General features: G+C 39.4%; 1 protein-coding gene across 1 annotated transcript in view; it reads left to right on the top strand.

Annotated features, from left to right (window-relative positions):
• Positions 1 to 18,455, top strand: part of Cep128 (centrosomal protein 128) — a 358,487-nt gene that overhangs the window by 161,392 nt on the left and 178,640 nt on the right. Inside the window, exon 19 of the mRNA XM_041658366.1 lies at positions 11,507 to 11,699. Within this exon, the coding sequence (XP_041514300.1) occupies positions 11,507 to 11,699 (193 nt within the window). The remainder of the gene's footprint in view (positions 1 to 11,506; positions 11,700 to 18,455) is intronic.

Here is an 18,455-nt window from a genome sequence, read left to right on the forward strand (position 1 = left end):
ACCGTTGAGCTGCACTTCTTCTCCTTCTTCTACTCCAATTATTCTTAGGTTTGGTCTTTTTATTGTGTCCCAAATTTCCTGAATGTTTTGTGATGAGAATTTGTTGGTTTTGCTGTTTTCTTTGATCAGTGTGTTTATTTTTTCTATGGTATCTTCAGTGTCTGATATTCTCTCTTCTATCTCTTGTAATCTGTTGTTAGTACTTGTTTCTGTCATTCCTGTTCGTTTACCCAGATTTTCCATCTCCATTCTTCCCTCGGTTTGTGCTTTCTTCATTGCTTCCATTTCATTCTTCATGTCTTGAACCGCTTCCCTAACCTGTTTGATTGCTGTTTCTTGTTTCTCTTGGTTTTCTTGCGTGTCTTTGAGCGATTTATTCATTTCCTCTACCTTTTTGTTTGTAATCTCTAATTGTTTATGGCAGTTTTTCACCTCCTGTTTAAGGTCCTCTATTATTTTCATATAGTTCACTTTTGAGTCGATTTCTTCTATTTCTTCAGGAGTAGGGTGTACAATTCTTCTTATTTCGGGATCCCTGGTTTCTGGTGGTGTCATGTTGCCTTTCAGATTGTTGGAGGAATTCTTGTATTGGCGCCTTCCCATCTCTTCCTTCAAATGGAGCCAGGAGAGGCCTGGTCTCTTGGTCCAGACTTTGCTGTGATTGACTCTCAGGGTATATCTCTTCAGTGTAGAAGCAGGAACCGTTCCCGTCCAGATGGGATTCCTCCTCAACCGTCCTGATGGGATTCCTCAGTAACTAAACAGGGCCGCCGGTAGCCCAATGATCCAGGGCCAACAGGATGAATGGAGCAAGTGGGGGGGTGGTATCCAGGAGAGCGCAGGAAGCCTGGCACCGGAGCTGGAGGTGCCCGGCTCCCTTACAGAGGACCCTGAGGCCTGCCCGGCTGGCAGGCACCCACCGCTCTGGGTGGGTCGCCTTAGTTTAGGAGCTTAAGACTGTAGTTGAGCACTGGTCCTAGCATACAGCGGGGCAGGGTTGGGGAGGGGTGCTGGGGGTGCTGGGTCGTGCTAAAGAAAGACAGCCCTGCAGAAGGAGCTGGGGGAGGGGGTTTGTGCTCTCTTCCGGGACAGTCCGCCCGCCCCTGGGTAGCACACACTCACCCGTCCTGATGGGATTCCTCAGCAACTAAACAGGGCCGCCGGTAGCCCAATGATCCAGGGCCAACATGATGAATGGAGCAAGTGGGGGGGTGGTATCCAGGAGCGCGCAGGAAGCCTGGTGCAGGAGCTGAAGGTGCCCGGCTCCCTTACAGGGGACCCTGAGGCCTGCCCGGCTGGCAGGCACTCACCACTCTGGGTGGGTCGCCTTAGATTAGGAGCTTAAGACTGTAGTTGAGCACTGGTCCTAGCATACAGCGGGGCAGGGTTGGGGAGGGGTGCTGGGGGGTGCCAGTTTCCTCAGCCTGGAATAGCCATTCTCCGCTATGCAAAACCAAGTTCCCAAGCTAAATGGCAGCTTCAGGTAGCTTCCCTGAAGGCTTGCCCGAACTTCCTCTCCCCTTTTTTCCCACTCTTATGTAAGCATTTTTTTCTTCAAAATTATTTTTAGAGTCTTGATGAGGGAAGCATAGTAGTTAAAGCAGCAAAATTATGGGTCCTAGTGTTTTTGCTGACTACATAAGCTATCATCTTTTTATGTGCACTTTCTGTTTTCTCTGGTTGAGTTTTGGGGCGTTACTTGGTAACTTTGCTGTAGTATGGTAAGTCTCAGTAGAGGGCTCTCACAGAATGGAAAGATCCTTGTGATAGTTTTACTAGCATCTTATGAATATTCCCACCTAATTATGAGCTGGAGCTACAGAGCTAGAAACTGCCTTCTTTCCAAATCCCCTATATTGGTTTAGTTAGCACTGCTTGTTGATGTTGTTAAATAAATGAGTCTATTATGCAATCTGTAAAATGCTCCGGTGAGTGCTTAATAGAAAGCTTTCTGCTGTATGATTCATAGCCTTGCCAGCTAATTATAATTTGCAATGGTTAAAGTCCTGGGTTCCAAGGCGCTTTTTCAAGATACTTAATGAAGATGCTGGGTATTTATCTAACAAACACGATTTCTCATAATTGATTATTGGTTGATTAAATCTCCATAAATTTTAATTTTAGCTTGGATTATTAATACAGTCTATATTCATTCACTTTGTATGAAGCCTCCAAGTATAACTGAATCTTAATTTTGTGTGACAGTAGGATAAAATCTTTGCAGGAGTCGATTAAAGCCATTGGTCACATTATAATCATCTCTTTGATGCATCCTAGCCAAGTCCCACAGCCTGGTTCTTTAAACAGCTGACATTTATTTTCTCATAGTTGGAGAGGTGAGTCCAGATAAAAGTAGCTCTGCGGCTGTCTTCCTGGCTTGTGGAGGCCACTTTCTGTCTGTGTCTTTGTCTTCATCTGTCTTTAGTGTACATCCTGTGGGAAAGAGTTTTGGCCTCTTTTCTTCTTACAGAGACATTTGGTCTCAGGGTTAAGGCCCGACCCTTATAAAATGATTCTCTTCTCCTCCCTTGTGGCTCTGTAAATGAGTGTTTAATCTTTTGTTTTAGTGTATAGCTTTTGAGAGGATAAAATTTAATCTATGACTGAAGCCTGTGTGATGGCTGGTTTCAGGAAATGATATATTTTTGTTGTTGTTACATTTTGCCATAATTCAGCAGGACAGTACAGATTTATTGATTCTCTATTAACACAGTTCAGTAATACTAGGGATTGTATAGTCAAGTAAGCAGAGGTCACACACTGAGATGAGACTGAACTGAATGGACCCAGAAAATGGAAGTCTCTTCTGAGTGTTTGTCTTTGCAGTTGTATCACTGAGGAAAAACAGGTTAAGTGGAATATGACGAGTGGTGGTCTCAAGTATCTCTTTTTCCCTCTTCTTTCCCCCCTTCACTCTCTCCCTCCCCCCTCTTTCTTTCCTTTTTTATTTATTTTTCTTTCTTTCCTTCTTTTTAAAAATCAAATGTGTTTTAAGGTATTCTAGTGGTAGTGAGTGAGCACTGAGAATGATGGGAAAGATCATAGTTACAATATGGGATTTTTTTTTCCTTTTAGAATGTTAGATGATCTGGTAGAGCAGGGTCTTGTCCTCATGTGCTTGGAAGCCATGGCAGCCAAGAACATAATAACTGATGCTTCCACTGTGGGAGGGAACGTGTTCTTTGAATTTTGTTACACTTATGCTGTTAATTTTTAGAGTTGATTTCAGAAAGTACTGTTGTATTTCAAATATTAAAATGTAGTTCAGAATGCTAAAATAGTAAAACAGCAGCTTATATGAATAGTTTAATTTAAGATCTGTGGTATTTTCTCCCCTCCTACTTTATTCATGTTTCCTACCTGTTTTCTGTAGCTATTTGCTTTGGTCCCATCTGATGTGAACCAAACAAATTAAGTCCTGTGTTATCTCACAGTGATTTATTCCCAGGGTAGGCAGTCTTCTTTTTGATAGAGAGTTGACAACCTCCCCTCTGTCATTTTTCACAGGCCTCTTGTACAGCTTGTGGCCCACTGTGAACCCCATACCTTGGTGTCAGCCTGTGTTCATTTGTGATATTTTAGTGCACATCTTCCACATATGATTTTCTTCTGTTCACATAGTTATTTTATTTTATTCTATTCACAGATACTATAGTTATACCATCATATTAATAAATAAATTTCATATTCTGTCATTTAATACTTTTCTATAATGTTGAGTGATGCCAGATTTTAGACTAATCCTTGAAGAACTATTGTTTACTGTATTTCCATTGGCAGTATTAAATTAAAGAATTTAAATAGTTCAGTTTCCAGAAAATTTAGTTTTGAGCTCTTGACCATGAGAGTTGGCCTTTTGTACCACTTCCCCAATTTCTAAACACATTGGTTAATCCATGTTGCTACTAAGTGAAGTAGTTTGTTAAGTGCCAACTGGCTGAGAAAAATGAGAGTCTGTAGCTTCACAGTGCCATGCCATGGCAGCTAACACTGTCTAAAGGGTTCATTACCCAGCCTATCCTAGGCACACACTTCAGCCCATCTCTGTTGTGCTGTATTTGGTAGTTCAAATTGGTAGTGTGCAGATGTTAATTGTCTTACTTTTGAATGGTCACTAATGTCAGCTAGGGACTGTTAATTTTAAAATAGAAATAGACCTTTTATTTCTAAAATGTGACTGTTTTGTTGTTAATATATAAAAAGTAGTGTCTTTTATTTTGAGAGCATTGGACATGAACACTCTATCTGTATCACTCACACTCTCCCTCTTCTCTCAAGTTACTCCTGTGTCCCACACTATTCAAAGTCTCTCTTTTGATTGGTGTGTGTGTGTGTGTGTGTGTGTGTGTGTATACATCAATGTATATATAACCGACTGAGTTCATTTAATGTTGTTCGTACATACCTGTGTTTAGGATTAGCCACTTAAGATGATTCAACATTATTTGTGGGAGCTCATCTCTCAAGGAAACTAATTCTTCTCCTAGCAACCATTGACTACTTGGAGCTCTTCATCTAGGTATGCGGCCATGTGGACTTTCTCCTGGCCTCATCGGCATCTCAAATGGAGTTTTCAGCTATGCTGTCTTGTTCAGGTAGCCCTACTTGTTGAGATTTGTTGGGTGCATTTCTCTTGTCATGCCTAGAGGACATGTGGTAACTGGTGTCCTGGCCTCTGTAGGGGTTGCCTTGCAGATGTATCAGTTGAGGTTGGACACCCCACTGTCCTGCATTCTCTTCTGTTTGACCAGTGGTCGAGCTCTGTAATAATCTCTATCTGTTGTACAAAGAACTTCTTGGATGAGGGATGAGAGCTATATTCATCTGTAATTATAAAGGTTAGTATTTAGAATAGAGTTAAAAGTTATATTTGTTTAGAATAATGACAGCAGTAGGTTTTCCTCTATGACTCTGACTTCTCAATCCATGGATAATTGACTGGGTTTCGAGTCCCAGGCACAGATTTCCTCCTGTTGATCAATTATTAAGTACAATGAGACAGCTTTTGGTTTTTCATTCCCAAAATAACAGTGTCACTTTGGTACCAGTGAGCCTATCTTGCCAGTCCAGTCATTGTGGTTCATAAGGGTTTCAGCTGGGTAGGACTATCAATTCCTCTTTTCTTTTGGTAGCTGCATAACACTCTCTAATTCAGTGAGAACCTGTTCTCAGAGAGTAGATTCCAATTCCAGATTGATTCCTCTAAGTTTTGTGTTCAAACTCTATGGTATTTTCTGCAGTAGGCTCTTACCTTCAGGTTCTGAAAGACAACTAAGGTGGTGGTAATAACCAATGTTATTCTGGAAGACTATTGTATTCCTCTAGCCAACAGCTTAAGGTGAGGTTTCCTATGTCTGATGCTGGGGGTTTTGCATGTCTTTTGTGTGGTGCATCATGACTAGTGTGCTATAACTCCATTAAGATTATATGTATGTACATAGACATATGCATGAGAAGTGTCATTTTAGTACGTAAAACATCTCACTTTTCACTTAATTTCATTTGTGAGATCCTTCGGAGTGTATGACACTGGCCCTTTCTGCAGAAGGTTTTAGGTAAAGGTACAACATTCTTGTTGGAAGTCTTAAAGATCTAAATCCCTTACAAAGACAAAGATGTATGCTTAAACTACCAAATAGGCACAGAAAGACTCTGCTACACAGGCCACTTTTTCTCAGAACTAGATTGAATCTTCTCTTCTACTACATCATGCCAGGAATGATCCGATGTTCAGGGAAGCTTTTCAGATACTTTGCTTGAGGCAGTAGCAAGATTTTGTGAAGTTAAAAAGAAGTCAACATGTAGATTCAGGTTGTGGTTTTAATATAGGTACAATGTAGGTATTCTTGTGAATTCATTGGTGAATTCATGACTTAGTATTTGAGTCATTTTCAACTGAGGTATATCTAGAGTTAGTTATATAGAGTAACATTTATTACGTAATACTTTAAGTGAATTCTCAATTTAAATATTCTGACCCTGCAAACATGAGTAGAATAAAATTTGAGTCATGATCTCCCTTTCTTCCTATCTTGTGTTAGTAGAAACAATCACCATTAATAGTGGGACACTAACTTTTTCCCAGCCCTTTTTGACTAGATGGTGTGAGCTACAGTTACTTTTGTCAAGGATTCTTCTTTTAAAATTACATAGTGTCCTTACTCTTTCTCCTTAATAGTTCTTGACTTTGAGACCTTCCACGTTGTATTTTGGTTTTTGCAATTTGTCACCGAAATCATTTGGCGTTGCCTCCTGTCTCTCAAAGGTCACTTTCCTGCTTTATTTTGGGGTGTTTACTCATCACATCTTGAACTATTTATTATCTCTTGATTGTTCTTATTGGATAGTTTTGTCTGTTTTGAGAACTTTAGCGACCTCCATTGCTGAGCCATATCTGTATCTTCATCCAGTTCCCCGAGCTCTATGCCCTTATATACACCTAGGCATCTTTGCTTCTGTGTCTCATTGGCTCAAGATCTTCATTCTCCAGTCTGACATTGACTTCTCATTTCCAAGACTTTGTTGCTTCTGGGTTCTTGTTTCACACTTGAATGAGTTAGAGACTTAGCCACCAAGATTGCTGCTTTTTTCTCCCTGGCTGTGAGTTTGAAAGAACTGTCATGTCTGAAATAGGCAGGTTTTGACTCATCCCATGCTTTTTTTTGCTTGCAGCTGTATTGCCGCTCCTTGATTTCCAGCCTCCAGTATATACTCCTTTCTGAATGGAGATTATATTTTCTAAGCAGCAATCATTTTTCTGCCGAATGAGGATAATGATGTCAGCTCAACTCTGTGTTCTTCCTCAGTGCGAGTGAAAATGGTTCTTTTATCTGTCAAGGAGTTGAACATGTTTCCTTGTCTCCTGTCTTGTTGAACTTTTCATGTCTTACTGCTGTCTGGGGGGCCAGCCTCCAGGGCTTTGAGAGGAATCTACAGAATCAGCGTAAAGGAGAGTTTTCTAGCTAAGGGGGTTTAGGAAAAGGAGCATTCACACATTCTCTTGATGGCTTTCTTCTTTCTTCTTTGTTCTCTCATGTTCCTTCTCTGTTCCTTCTACTTATTCTGTTTTTGAACATATATTTTGTTATATACTCCAGCAAATTTTTTTTTCAGGCAATATAGGAATTACACTTGGTTACATTCTGTTTTTCACATGAATGATTGCAATGAATAGAAAAGAAACAGTAAAAAAACAGCATGTTTTCCATATCCCTTACATGAATAAACATTTTACATAACACAGGTGGAAAACAAATTATTTCAAGAACCCACATACATTTATACCCAAGCAACTTGTTGTAGATTAACCATGTGGGCAAGCAAGGTGCTTTTGTCAGGGCTTTTACTGGCAGGCTGTATTTTATAGTTATAAGGAAAGGTCAAGTTACTTTATTACTAATCTTAAAATGCAATCTTATAAGGAGTCTTATAGGATCCACAAACCTAAACCTTTATATATCAAAAAGAATCAGCTTTACTTTAAATCTTTAGGGTCATACCCATTCATCAATAGTTTTTTTTTTTTTTTTCTTTGTCTGTGTCATAAACTCTTTTTTTTTTTTTTTAAATTTATTTATTTATTAAGGATTTCTGCCTCGTCCCCACAACCGCTTCCCATTTCCCTCCCCCTCCCCCGATCAATTCCCCCTCCCTCATCTGCTCGAAGAGCAATCAGGGTTCCCTGACCTGTGGGAAGCCCAAGGACTGCCCACCTCTATCCAGGTCTCGTAAGGTGAGCATCCAAACTGCCTAGGCTCCCACAAAGCCAGTACGTGCAGTAGGATCAGAAACCCACTGCAATTGTTCTTGAATTCTCAGTATTCCTCATTGTCCGCTATGTTCAGCTAGTCCGGATTTATCCCATGTTTTTTCAGACCTAGGCCAGCTGGCCTTGATGAGATCCCAATAGAACATCCCCATTGTCTTAGTGTGTGGGTGCACCCCTCGTGGTCCTGAGTTCCTTGCTCGTGCTCCGTCTCCTTCTGCTCCTGATTTGGACCTTGAGATTTCTGTCCGGTGCTCCCGTGTGGGTCTCTGTCTCTGTCTCCTTTCATCGCCTGATGAAGGTTAATATTCCTGAGGATGCCTATGTGTTTGTCTTTGGATTCACCTTCTTATTTAGCTTCTCTAGGAACATGAATTATAAGCTCAATGTCCTTTATTTATGGCTAGAAACCAAATATGAGTGAGTACATCCCATGTTCCTCTTTTTGGGTCTGGCTTACCTCACTCAGGATAGTGTTTTCTATTTCCATCCATTTGTATGCAAAATTCAAGAAGTCCTTGTTTTTTACTGCTGAGTAATACTCTAATATGTATATATTCCATACTTTCTTCATCCATTCTTCCGTTGAATGGAAAGCAGTGTTTCGGTTTCTCAGGAAATTCGGGATCAACCTACCCCTGGATCCAGCAATACCACTCTTGGGAATATACCCAAGAGAGGCCCTATCATACAACAAAAGTATATGCTCAACTATGTTCATGGCAGCATTGTTTGTAATAGCCAGAACGTGGAATCAATAGTTTTTTTTATATCAAGAGATTGAGGGCAAAAATGCTTATAAGGAATTAATTTAATCATCACTTTTGGTCATCAAGCAATCTTAGCAAGAAAGTTATAGCAGCCAATAATAATTGATCTGCTTTGTTCTTGTTCTCTGACTTTTACAAGTTCCACATTCAACCATGTGCCATTCTAAAACTTTAGATTGTCTTTTGGAGTTTTTCTCCTCAAACCTATTTGACAAAACATCTTAGTCTAACTTTGTTATTTTCAAAGTTTTTTTTCTGCTGGGATGCACTTTGAAACCTATAAACACATCTCCCAATATTAAGGTTACCCTGTCTCGAAATATCAAAAAAAAAAAAAAAGAATTTAAACTAGCTGGGCTCCTGGGACTCTTTTGTAAGTCACTGACTTGAGCTCCTTAGGTGAGACTCACAGACCAGTACTGTGAAACATATCTTTGTATATTAGTCATCAAAACTCTGTAGAAGCTATGATTATCAAATTAGACAGGACAGCTGGACATTGGTGGCACATACTTTAAATCCCAGCACTCGGGAGGCAGAGGCAGGCAGATTTCTCTGAGTTCGAGGCCAGCCTAGTCTACAAGAGCTAGTTCCAGGATAGGAACCAAAAGCTATGGAGAAACCCTGTCTTGAAAATCAAAAAGAAGAAGAAGAGGAGGAGGAGGAGGAGAAGGAGGAGGAGGAGGAGGAGAAGGAGGAGGAGGAGGAGGAGAAGAAGAAGAAGAAGAAGAAGAAGAAGAAGAAGAAGAAGAAGAGGAGGAGGAGGAGAAGATGAAGAAGAAAAGAAAAATTAGACAGGACAGCTTAGGAGGGGTCTTCTTCACAATCTACAGGTAAAAATGCCTAGTAGAACAGGATGTTTTCAAGGGATAAACACACTGTCTTACAGGCAGTGGAGATCTCCCCACATCCATTCACACCATGAGAGAAAGAGAGCTGCAGCAAACATGAAAAGGTTTAGCGAAACAGAAGACATTCCTGGGTCTACAGTTTAGGCCTTGCCTAAATGAGATTGGCCCATCAAAGAGTTTCCTTTTGGTGGGCTGACACCTGGAACTTCAGTTGCCACCCACTGCTTCTTTGGCTTGGTCAATGGCAAAGACTTCGTATCTATCAATATTTTAAATTAATGTTAGAAAGTAAGGCATACTTTTTTAAAATTTCTTTAGTCATAGTCGATCCCACTATGTAGTTGTAGTTGCGGGACGTCTATATTTACTCAGTGATGGCCAGACAAGCAGGCCCACAGACTTGGAACCTGATCTTTTTTATTCAGGGGAGCTTAATTTCAGGTTTGTTTTCTAGCCATTGTACATTCTATGTCTGTTGATTTTTGATGTTGTTTAAGTAATAGATTGTTCAGTCATTAAAGGGCTTACTGTGCAAGCATGAGAACCTGTTCAGATCCCCAGCAGCCATGGAAAAAGCTGGGTCTGGAGGCATACACCGATAATTCTAGCACTGGGCAAGTCGAAATGGAAGGATTCCCTACAATTGCTGGCCAGTTAATCAGTGAGATGAGGGAATTTTTTAAAGAAGTAAAGTGAGAGCAGAGGAGGAAGATAGCTGACATATACACATCATAGTTGTGTATGTGGTACCCTCCCTTCTACATGCTCATGCTTGCATTTGTGCGCACACGTGCACACACACACACACACACACACACACACACACACACACACACTCACAAGCTCAGTTGAGGTATGCCCAGTATATTTAGTATGTTTATAGAGTTGCATAACCAAAAGCACAAGTTTAGAAGACATTTTCACCTAGAAAGAAAAAGATAACTTTTCACTGTTACTTCACTGTTACTTTCGAGTCTTCCACCAGCTTCCAGTGCTGCTCGGCCACTAACCACCTAGTTTCTGTTGATTTGTCTATTCTAGATGGGAAATAAATGCAATCATGGAAGCATGCTCTTTTGTGATTGTCTTTCTTCAGGTAGAAGAAAGGTGCTGTCAAGGTTTACCCATTTTGTGTCATGTTGTGTTTGCCTTTTTATGCTGATGTATCACCCATGATTGCTTGGCTAGGCCTCGTTTTATTCATCCACTTGTCCTTGGATGAGTCTTTTGGTTTTCCAGGACTGTTGTAAATATGCTACTTTGACTAAACGTGTGTGGCTTTCTCTTGGGTTTCTGTTCTACTTAGGAGAGTTTGGATGACATGTACTTTCACTAGCAGACTTTCAGGGCTCCAGTTTCTGTACATCCTCACTAGCAGTTCTCTTGTCCTTGGTGAGCCTGGCTCCCTTTCCATCAGATGGTTTACATGGCTTGCTTCTGCCGACAGCCGAGCCTCTGTTGGAAGACAGCTAAGCTTGGACGGCATATCTTGGGAAGTCTCAGCACTTACAGAGTCATTTTATATTGAAAATAGAAAAAGATATTTCTATCACATTCTACCCGAAACATCTAGATATTGAAGGTGGGCAAGGTTAGAGTCTTTGCAAAAGAATTGCACAGGCTAACTTAATGATGTGCAGCTGTTGATGTTATTCTTCCTGCCTATACCCTTTCTGTCTACCAGATATGTAGGATGTATGACATTGTGTATTTCTAGTCATTTTAACTATGAATATATTCATCCACTTTACCCCATCTTGAAGTTCAAGTAGTTCTATTATGAGGTGTTCTTTAAACTTTTAGATGGCTATGCTAAATTGTCTTACATATAAAGTTAAAGGACAACTACCTCTGTTGTGGTTGGCCAGACACTATTCTAGTGTAACAGAGTACACTGGGCATTTTATAAAAATCTTTGACTTTCATAGCTTAATTCCTGAAATAACATTTAACTGCTATAACCTTTTATGCAAATAACAGGTTCAAGTTGTGTTTTAATTTGTCTTTATTTCTTGGGATTATTGTAATGTTACTTTTTTGACTCTATAGATAGGCTGTTGTCTTCTGAACTTTTATTTTGCTTCTTACTAAGTTAATATAAATGTCTTTTTTATTTTTAGACCAAGCTTCAGTGGCTCTGTGAGGAGCTCAAGGAGAGAGAGAGCCGAGAGAAGAACATGCGGCAGCAGTTGGTGCTTTGCCGACAGGAGCTCAGGGACCTGACGGAGCACAAGGAGTCTGAGCTCCTGTGCCTGTTCCAGCACATCGAGAGGCAGGAGCAGCTTCTGGAGGAGTTCCACCAGGAGAAGAGAGGTGGGTCCCCAAGTTCCCTCTCCTCCTCCTCTGGTGCTGGAAAAATCCTTACTGGTACTTCTTCACAGAGGACTTTTTCAAAATTGGTCTCTCTCTTTACCTCTTGCGTTCTCATCTTTCTTCTTTCTGAAATTATCAGAGCGAGCTGTTGGTTCCTGAGACATTTCCTTTGGCCAGTGTCCTCTTTTGTATTTTCAAGATATATCTGTGCAGTGAGTGTCAGAATTGACTTGGTAAGACTCGTTCTTCTCCCGGATGAAAAGATTGAAGTAAAATATCCATTCATTCAACAAATATTTGCTTTGTATTGGGGAATCTCTCCCTGGTGGTAAGAGCATACCAATGAGTAAACCAAAGGAAAGGTCCTCAATTTGGCTACGTCATACTTGCTCGGGTGGCAGAAAATGAACATGACAAATAGATGTACACATTGTAGGAGATGTAAGATCCCTGGTGAAAATAATGGGTTAAGAAAGGTAGAGTGTGGAAGAATAATGGCAAAGTCAAAGGTTGCACAAAATTGGAAAAGTACATGTATTCATCATAACAGGAAAAAGAAAAATGATGCCCGAAATCCATGAAGTCCAGTCTGGTTGTCCTTAAGCCATTGCTTTATTGCCTTATTGATGAACTTTATTAAGAACCACATGAAGCTTGTTGTAGTGTCCCCTTAAGAAAATGTGACAATGCCTGTTCAGAGTATTCATTTTAAGAATAACCTCATTTTCTAGTTTTATATGCAAGGAAAGATTAAGTGTTAAAGGGGAAATCATATCTTAATAGTGTTATGTGGATGCTTGCCTATCCAGCCATATTTGGAGGACTGTTGCTTCAGGCTAGTTCAGTATTGTTGGCTGTAGCTACAAGAGATGTCAAAGGGTGCTTTTCTGGTTTTCTTAATGACTGACAGTACAATTCCAGTGCTGGCTATGGATGTTTGAGACCATAGCTGTATATATTTTCTGTGCTTTAGGTAATATTCCCTAGTTAACACTAGATTACAGATCAACTTTATTGTTAGTGAATAGTATTTGAGCCTGTCACTATTCTCTGTTTTCAGATTAGTGTGGCATTCAAAATCCAAAGAAGAAAATATTTGTACACATAGCTTTGAAAGGAAAACTACTACTGAGATATAAAAACGGGAAATTGTCTTGTAGCCTTTGAGAACGTAAGACCTTTGTAACAGAGAATAATTTCTCAGTTTGTTTTTAGTCAGTGTCTGTTAACATAAAATGCAAGTGGCAGGCAGCAGAGGGAATAACCACTATCTCCTTTATGTGTTCAGCTCAGAGATTGAGAGTTTTGTCTTAGCCATAGTGGCTGCAGTTGGGGCAAGCATCGAGCCGATCCTTACCCAGATGTGTCACCGTTTGTTGTCTCAATGCATGCCCAGCTTGTACAGACAGGAAATGTATTGGGTGGATCATGTATCCACTGGCACATGGAGACGTGGAAACATGGAAGTTTCATGGAGGCTGTGGTTCATAAATGTTTGCATACTTCTGTATTTTCAGTGCTAGAGCACTGTGCACAGTAGGCATGCCAAGTCTTTTGAGTCTGCAAGCGGACAACTACATGCATGAAACAGCATTACTAGAAATGGTATAATACTAACCGTTAGTGAAAGAAAAACGTAATTTTAAAAAAGAAGCCTAATTGTGAGTTATATTTTAGTTTTGTAAAGAGATATTATCTGACCATTAACCCAAACTTTTTTCCATTTTGAATTTCTTTGGGAATTTATTAAGCAATAATAATAATTAAGCAATACAGATATGGAAGACAAATCAGACTGATTAGGTAATTGAATGGCATGATTTTCATTTGTTTAGTGACATTCTGGAATAGCTAACAATATCTGTCATTGTGGTATTTCAGTTCCCTGTTTCATTGTACAGTAGTAGTAGTCCCATGATTTACATTTTTCTTCCTTCCTTATCACATTCTCTAAGAGATTTCTAACTCATTAGGGGCACTATACTATAGATAATAATTGTGGCCCCCACTTTGTTTTATGATTTGACGTGCCTATTGTAACATAAAAAATTTCAAAAAAGGTGAAAAAGACAAATCTCCGAAGTAAATTGGGAGCATGGGGTCACAGGAGAGGGGAGCAAGGGAGGGAAATGGGGAAAAATTTATAGCTCAATAGAAACAATAAAAAGAGGGAAAAATACCCCAATGCTAGAAATGCAAACAACATTAAAACTGTTGAGTTTTACAATGGCCTTAGTTTCTAAAAGCTAAATGGGTATAACTTTTAGGCTGTTGTGAATTTATGAGCACAGAAAAACTTTAGTGTAAATATAAGTATTGGCTAGAAGTCGTCACAATGTAAAGGCTGAAAAGGTAACAGGGAGTGAGATCAGAGTGGATGACCTCAAAAATAAAGGCAGGGAAATGAGTGTTCGGGAAATCAGGGCTAAAGGAGTTAGCTATAAAGTGTTTTCCATGACCCTTTAGCTTTGTAAACACACGAATCTTTTATGCAGATTGACTTATGACAATAATGTGCATAGGATTTTCTTTTATTACACTGTCAGCTTGTCAGGATTTATGATTTTTACATACTAAATGATTTTGACTTTGTGTAAGCTCAAAAAAAGAATGAATATGTACATAGGCTCAACATAGGCAGTGGAGTATAGATGGAATGAGTTTGTAGACAATGATAGAAGGAATGAGAGGTGGCCACTGGATTTTCACTTAAGATGTTTCCCTCTCCTTTGGTTTCTGGAGACTGTCTCACTATTCCAGCCTTGTGTAGCCTGGAACTCAGATCTGCAAACTAGCCTGGCAACCAACTTGTATCATTCTTACTCAATATATCTATATCTATATTTTTTTAATTTTAAAATTTCATTTTACATTACAACCCCTGTTCTTTATGAACTTGCTTAACAGAACACCCGAATTACAGAGTTTCATGTTGCCCTGCCTTATCTTTGTATATTCTTGGCAAGATCAGGTTTTGGTGTTTGGTTGTTTTGTTTTTCAGATAATTGTTTCTCTACCTCCGTGGGTGGAGTTTCTCTGTGTCCCAGAAGCCGCTTCACAAACTCTGAGGCTTATATTAACTACAAATGCTCAGCTGATATTTCAGGCTATCAATTACCAAGGGTTACTAGCAAACCCTTACATTTAAATTAACCCATATTTCTTATTTATGTTTTGTCACGTGGCTTGGTACCTTTTCTCAGTATAGCATGTTCATTTTGCTTCTCCCTTTGTCTTCTCATGACCTCTGAGACTCCCATAACTCGCTCCCCCCCACCCCCCCCCCGCATCCTCCTAGTTTGGTTTTCCCACCTATACTTCCTGTCTGGATACTGGTCAGTCAACTTTTTATTAACAATGAGAGCGCCAAGTTTTCACAGTGTATACGATAAACACTTCTGAGCTGATTTCTGTGTGAGATCTCTCTGCTATTTCTGAAACTGATGGGTGATGGCTGAACAGAAGATAAGTTCCTCGAACTTAGTTTTGAGACAGAGAGAGATTAAGGCAGGGTTCACCAGCTGTAGGCCTTTTCTTTATCACATAGACTAACAGTGAAATTCTTTTTTTTTTTTTTTTTTTTTTTTTGCTTTTTTCAAGACAGGGTTTCTCTGTGGTTTTGGAGCCTGTCCTGGAACTAGCTCTTGTAGACCAGGCTGGTCTCGAACTCACAGAGATCCGCCTGCCTCTGCCTCCCGAGTGCTGGGATTAAAGGCGTGCGCCACCACCGCCCGGCAACAGTGAAATTCTTTTTGAGTTTTGTTTGCACATTATTAATTGACTGTCCAGCCACACTTACCCGTTGTATTACTTGCCAAATTTTGCCAATTTTTGAAAATTGTCATTAGTCAAAGAAAAATGTGTAATAATGATATTTATAGAAGACTAATTATTGTTGCTTAGTTCAAAGAAAAGCATTTTTTTTTGTTTTTTGTTGATCATTCCTATTGGGAAAACTGGGAAATGTGTTATGGAATAGTAGATAATAAAGAATAAATTTTCTACAATAAAATGCATGAGGGAGATAAGAATGAGCTAGAGTAAACCCATACTCAGTAACTGGATTACAGTGACCCACAGGGTCAGACAGACAGACAAGCCAACAACATTTGCCTGTAATTCAGGATAGAATTTATTAAGAAGCAGCACCTTGAGTTTTCTTCAGAACTGACATAAAGAGTAAATGAAAGAAAGATCAATAAGGCTGCTAGGACAAGGATGGGGTTAGAGTATAAAATTAGGAAAGATAAATGGTGTGGGAACCCCTCCTAAAAAAAGACAACCACATGAATACTGAATTTCACATTGTATTTTTCATGTAATAGTAAAAATAAAACAAATTTATATTTTTGTATTGAAATGTCAGCAAGTGTCTTAGCTCTCTGTTGACTTGCTAAATGGTCACTGGAAATTAGCAGTGAAGTCCTCAAATGTGTAAGGTGCCATTTGATTTCATTTTTTTTTAGTATGTGTCTTAATTGTTAATGTGAACATAAAATAATTTAAAAGGTTTTCATAGCTTAATCTTAGGTATTTTTCTTTCCCATAGAGTCTGATAAAAACTGGTTTGTTTTATTTGTTTGGGAAATTTGTTACCAGTAATTAGAGTTGATGACAAAGAAATCAATTTACCTAAGTTCTTTTTATTATCATGCATGTTATTAATGATTAATTGTGGTTATATCATTAAGCATTAAGCTGCTTTTGGATCAAGATAATTTAATGTGTTAATTATTGTGTGGTACCACAGATGTTGGGTTGGAAATGAATAGATTGATAATGATTTACTGTTCAAATTTTTGCATGTTTAAGTAGAAAGTAGGCCTCATGGTACCAGATCAAGAGAATTGTCAGTAAGTAACGGCCTTCTTGTTATCTTAGAGTGTATGAGAATATATGATCTCAGAATCTCTAAAGTCAAAAGTATATTATAGAACTAATAGTGGTACCCTCCCTGTTTTGATGTGTGACTATGTGAAAATCTCTGTTTCTGTGTTTTTATTGTTCTGTTTCTACAAGCTCAGCCTCTCTGGATTCAGTGCTGTGATGATGGATGGTCTGCATCCATTTTCTGTAAGTTACTATTTGGTAAAACTTCCCAGAACTCTCTGCAAGATTTCAGCAATAGCTTCCAGTTAGCTCTTTATCTGTTCTCAAGTGACCTGGCAATCCTGCCCTTCTCTGTGAAGTGGGCTTTGTATAGTCTCCCATTGCCTCAGCCAATTAAGACCTTAAAATTAGGCTTTGAGGAACCCTGCCCATGCTTCCAGAAACATAATAGCGCTACTTTCATTGAAGGAGATGAGAAGTGTTTAAGTTTGGCCAGTGAACAAAGCAAGGATAAAAACAAGTGCGAAAATCATAATTAGCCCTGAATATTTTAATGCAAAAAGGGTATCAGTTTTTGGACACTATTTCATCATTATGTTAGATTTTCCTCCGTAATTTATAGTTCATAGTTTTTCCCCTTGCTTCTTATAGGAGCAATTAAGTTATAGAATAAGACATTTGGAAAAGGATATTACATCCTTCCGCTGGAAGAAAATAGCTTTGCTGTGTTCAGTTAGGCACGAGTCAAGACATTTCTGTTGCTGTAAGCCTGAGTAAAGTTCTAGAATGTAAGTTCTTTAGAGACTCTCTCTTTGATTTGGCAGTGAGTGTGTGTTTTCTCATGGGTTTCGAGCACACATGCATTTCTGTTGTTATGAGTGAACACCCTCATCTCTGTTTGTAATCGAGTGACGGACGCCTTTGTGGGCTCCTCCTTTGAGGATCCCGTCATTTTGCACTGATGAAATTTTTTGCTCACTCTACCATGCTTGATTGGTATTGTCATTTGTAAAAACTTAAGAAGTAACTGAACCCTCAACTGTCAAAAGAGCTCCCCCCTCGCTCCTCCCTGCTTTGGCTTGTTTGTCTGTTGTGAACCAGAGAGGGATGACAAGATATAGGATCCAGATTCAAGAGCAAAAGTATTCAGGAAACTTGTTTTGTTTTATGATACTGACATTGCACCCATAGCCTTCTTACACATAGGAAGTTAAGAGTTCTATGACTAGGCTACATCCAAGACTCATGGAAGAAAAATTACATAAATTGCTTGCTTATTTATGAACATTCTGCCTTATAGATAAGAAATGCTTCAAATAACTTATTTTTTCATTAGATTGAGAATGGCAAATTATATTATCCCTGACACACTAAGTATATTTGCTATGTCTTTTCTTTGTGAATATTAGACTTCAAAGAGCAGAGGTAGTTTTTTGGTTTTGTGTTGTTTTGGAGAATTTATAAAGTATGTGCTACCCCAGTGATGAGGGTTTGGCATCACATGACTGCTAAATAAGTGTTTTACCACATTGATCCTGCCTGCAGCATGGCAAGATGCTGGTTCCCAGCAGTGCTACTGTGATGATTCTAATTAGATGTTCTTTATGGCTTAAGATGCTCTACACATTGAACAACATGTAGCTGTATATCCTTATCCCTGAGCTCCAGTGGTTCCTACTATGCTTGGATTAAGAAGCATGTCCTCCCCCATTCATACTGGGTCACCTTGCCTTGCCCAGCCTTAATACATGGGGAGGTGCCCACTCTCACTACAACTTGATATGCCATGTTTTGTTGATACTCATGGGATACCTGCCCTTCCTTAAACAGAAACGAATGGGGAGTGGATTGGGGTGGAAACAGAGGAGGGTGTGGCAGGAGTACTGGGAGGAGAGGAGGAAGGGGAATACTTCAGCTGGGATGTAA

The sequence above is a fragment of the Microtus oregoni genome, unplaced genomic scaffold (genome assembly GCF_018167655.1).
Source record: "Microtus oregoni isolate MIOR12 unplaced genomic scaffold, Mior012 000009F_ref0000495, whole genome shotgun sequence".
Classification (NCBI taxonomy): Eukaryota; Metazoa; Chordata; class Mammalia; order Rodentia; family Cricetidae; genus Microtus; species Microtus oregoni.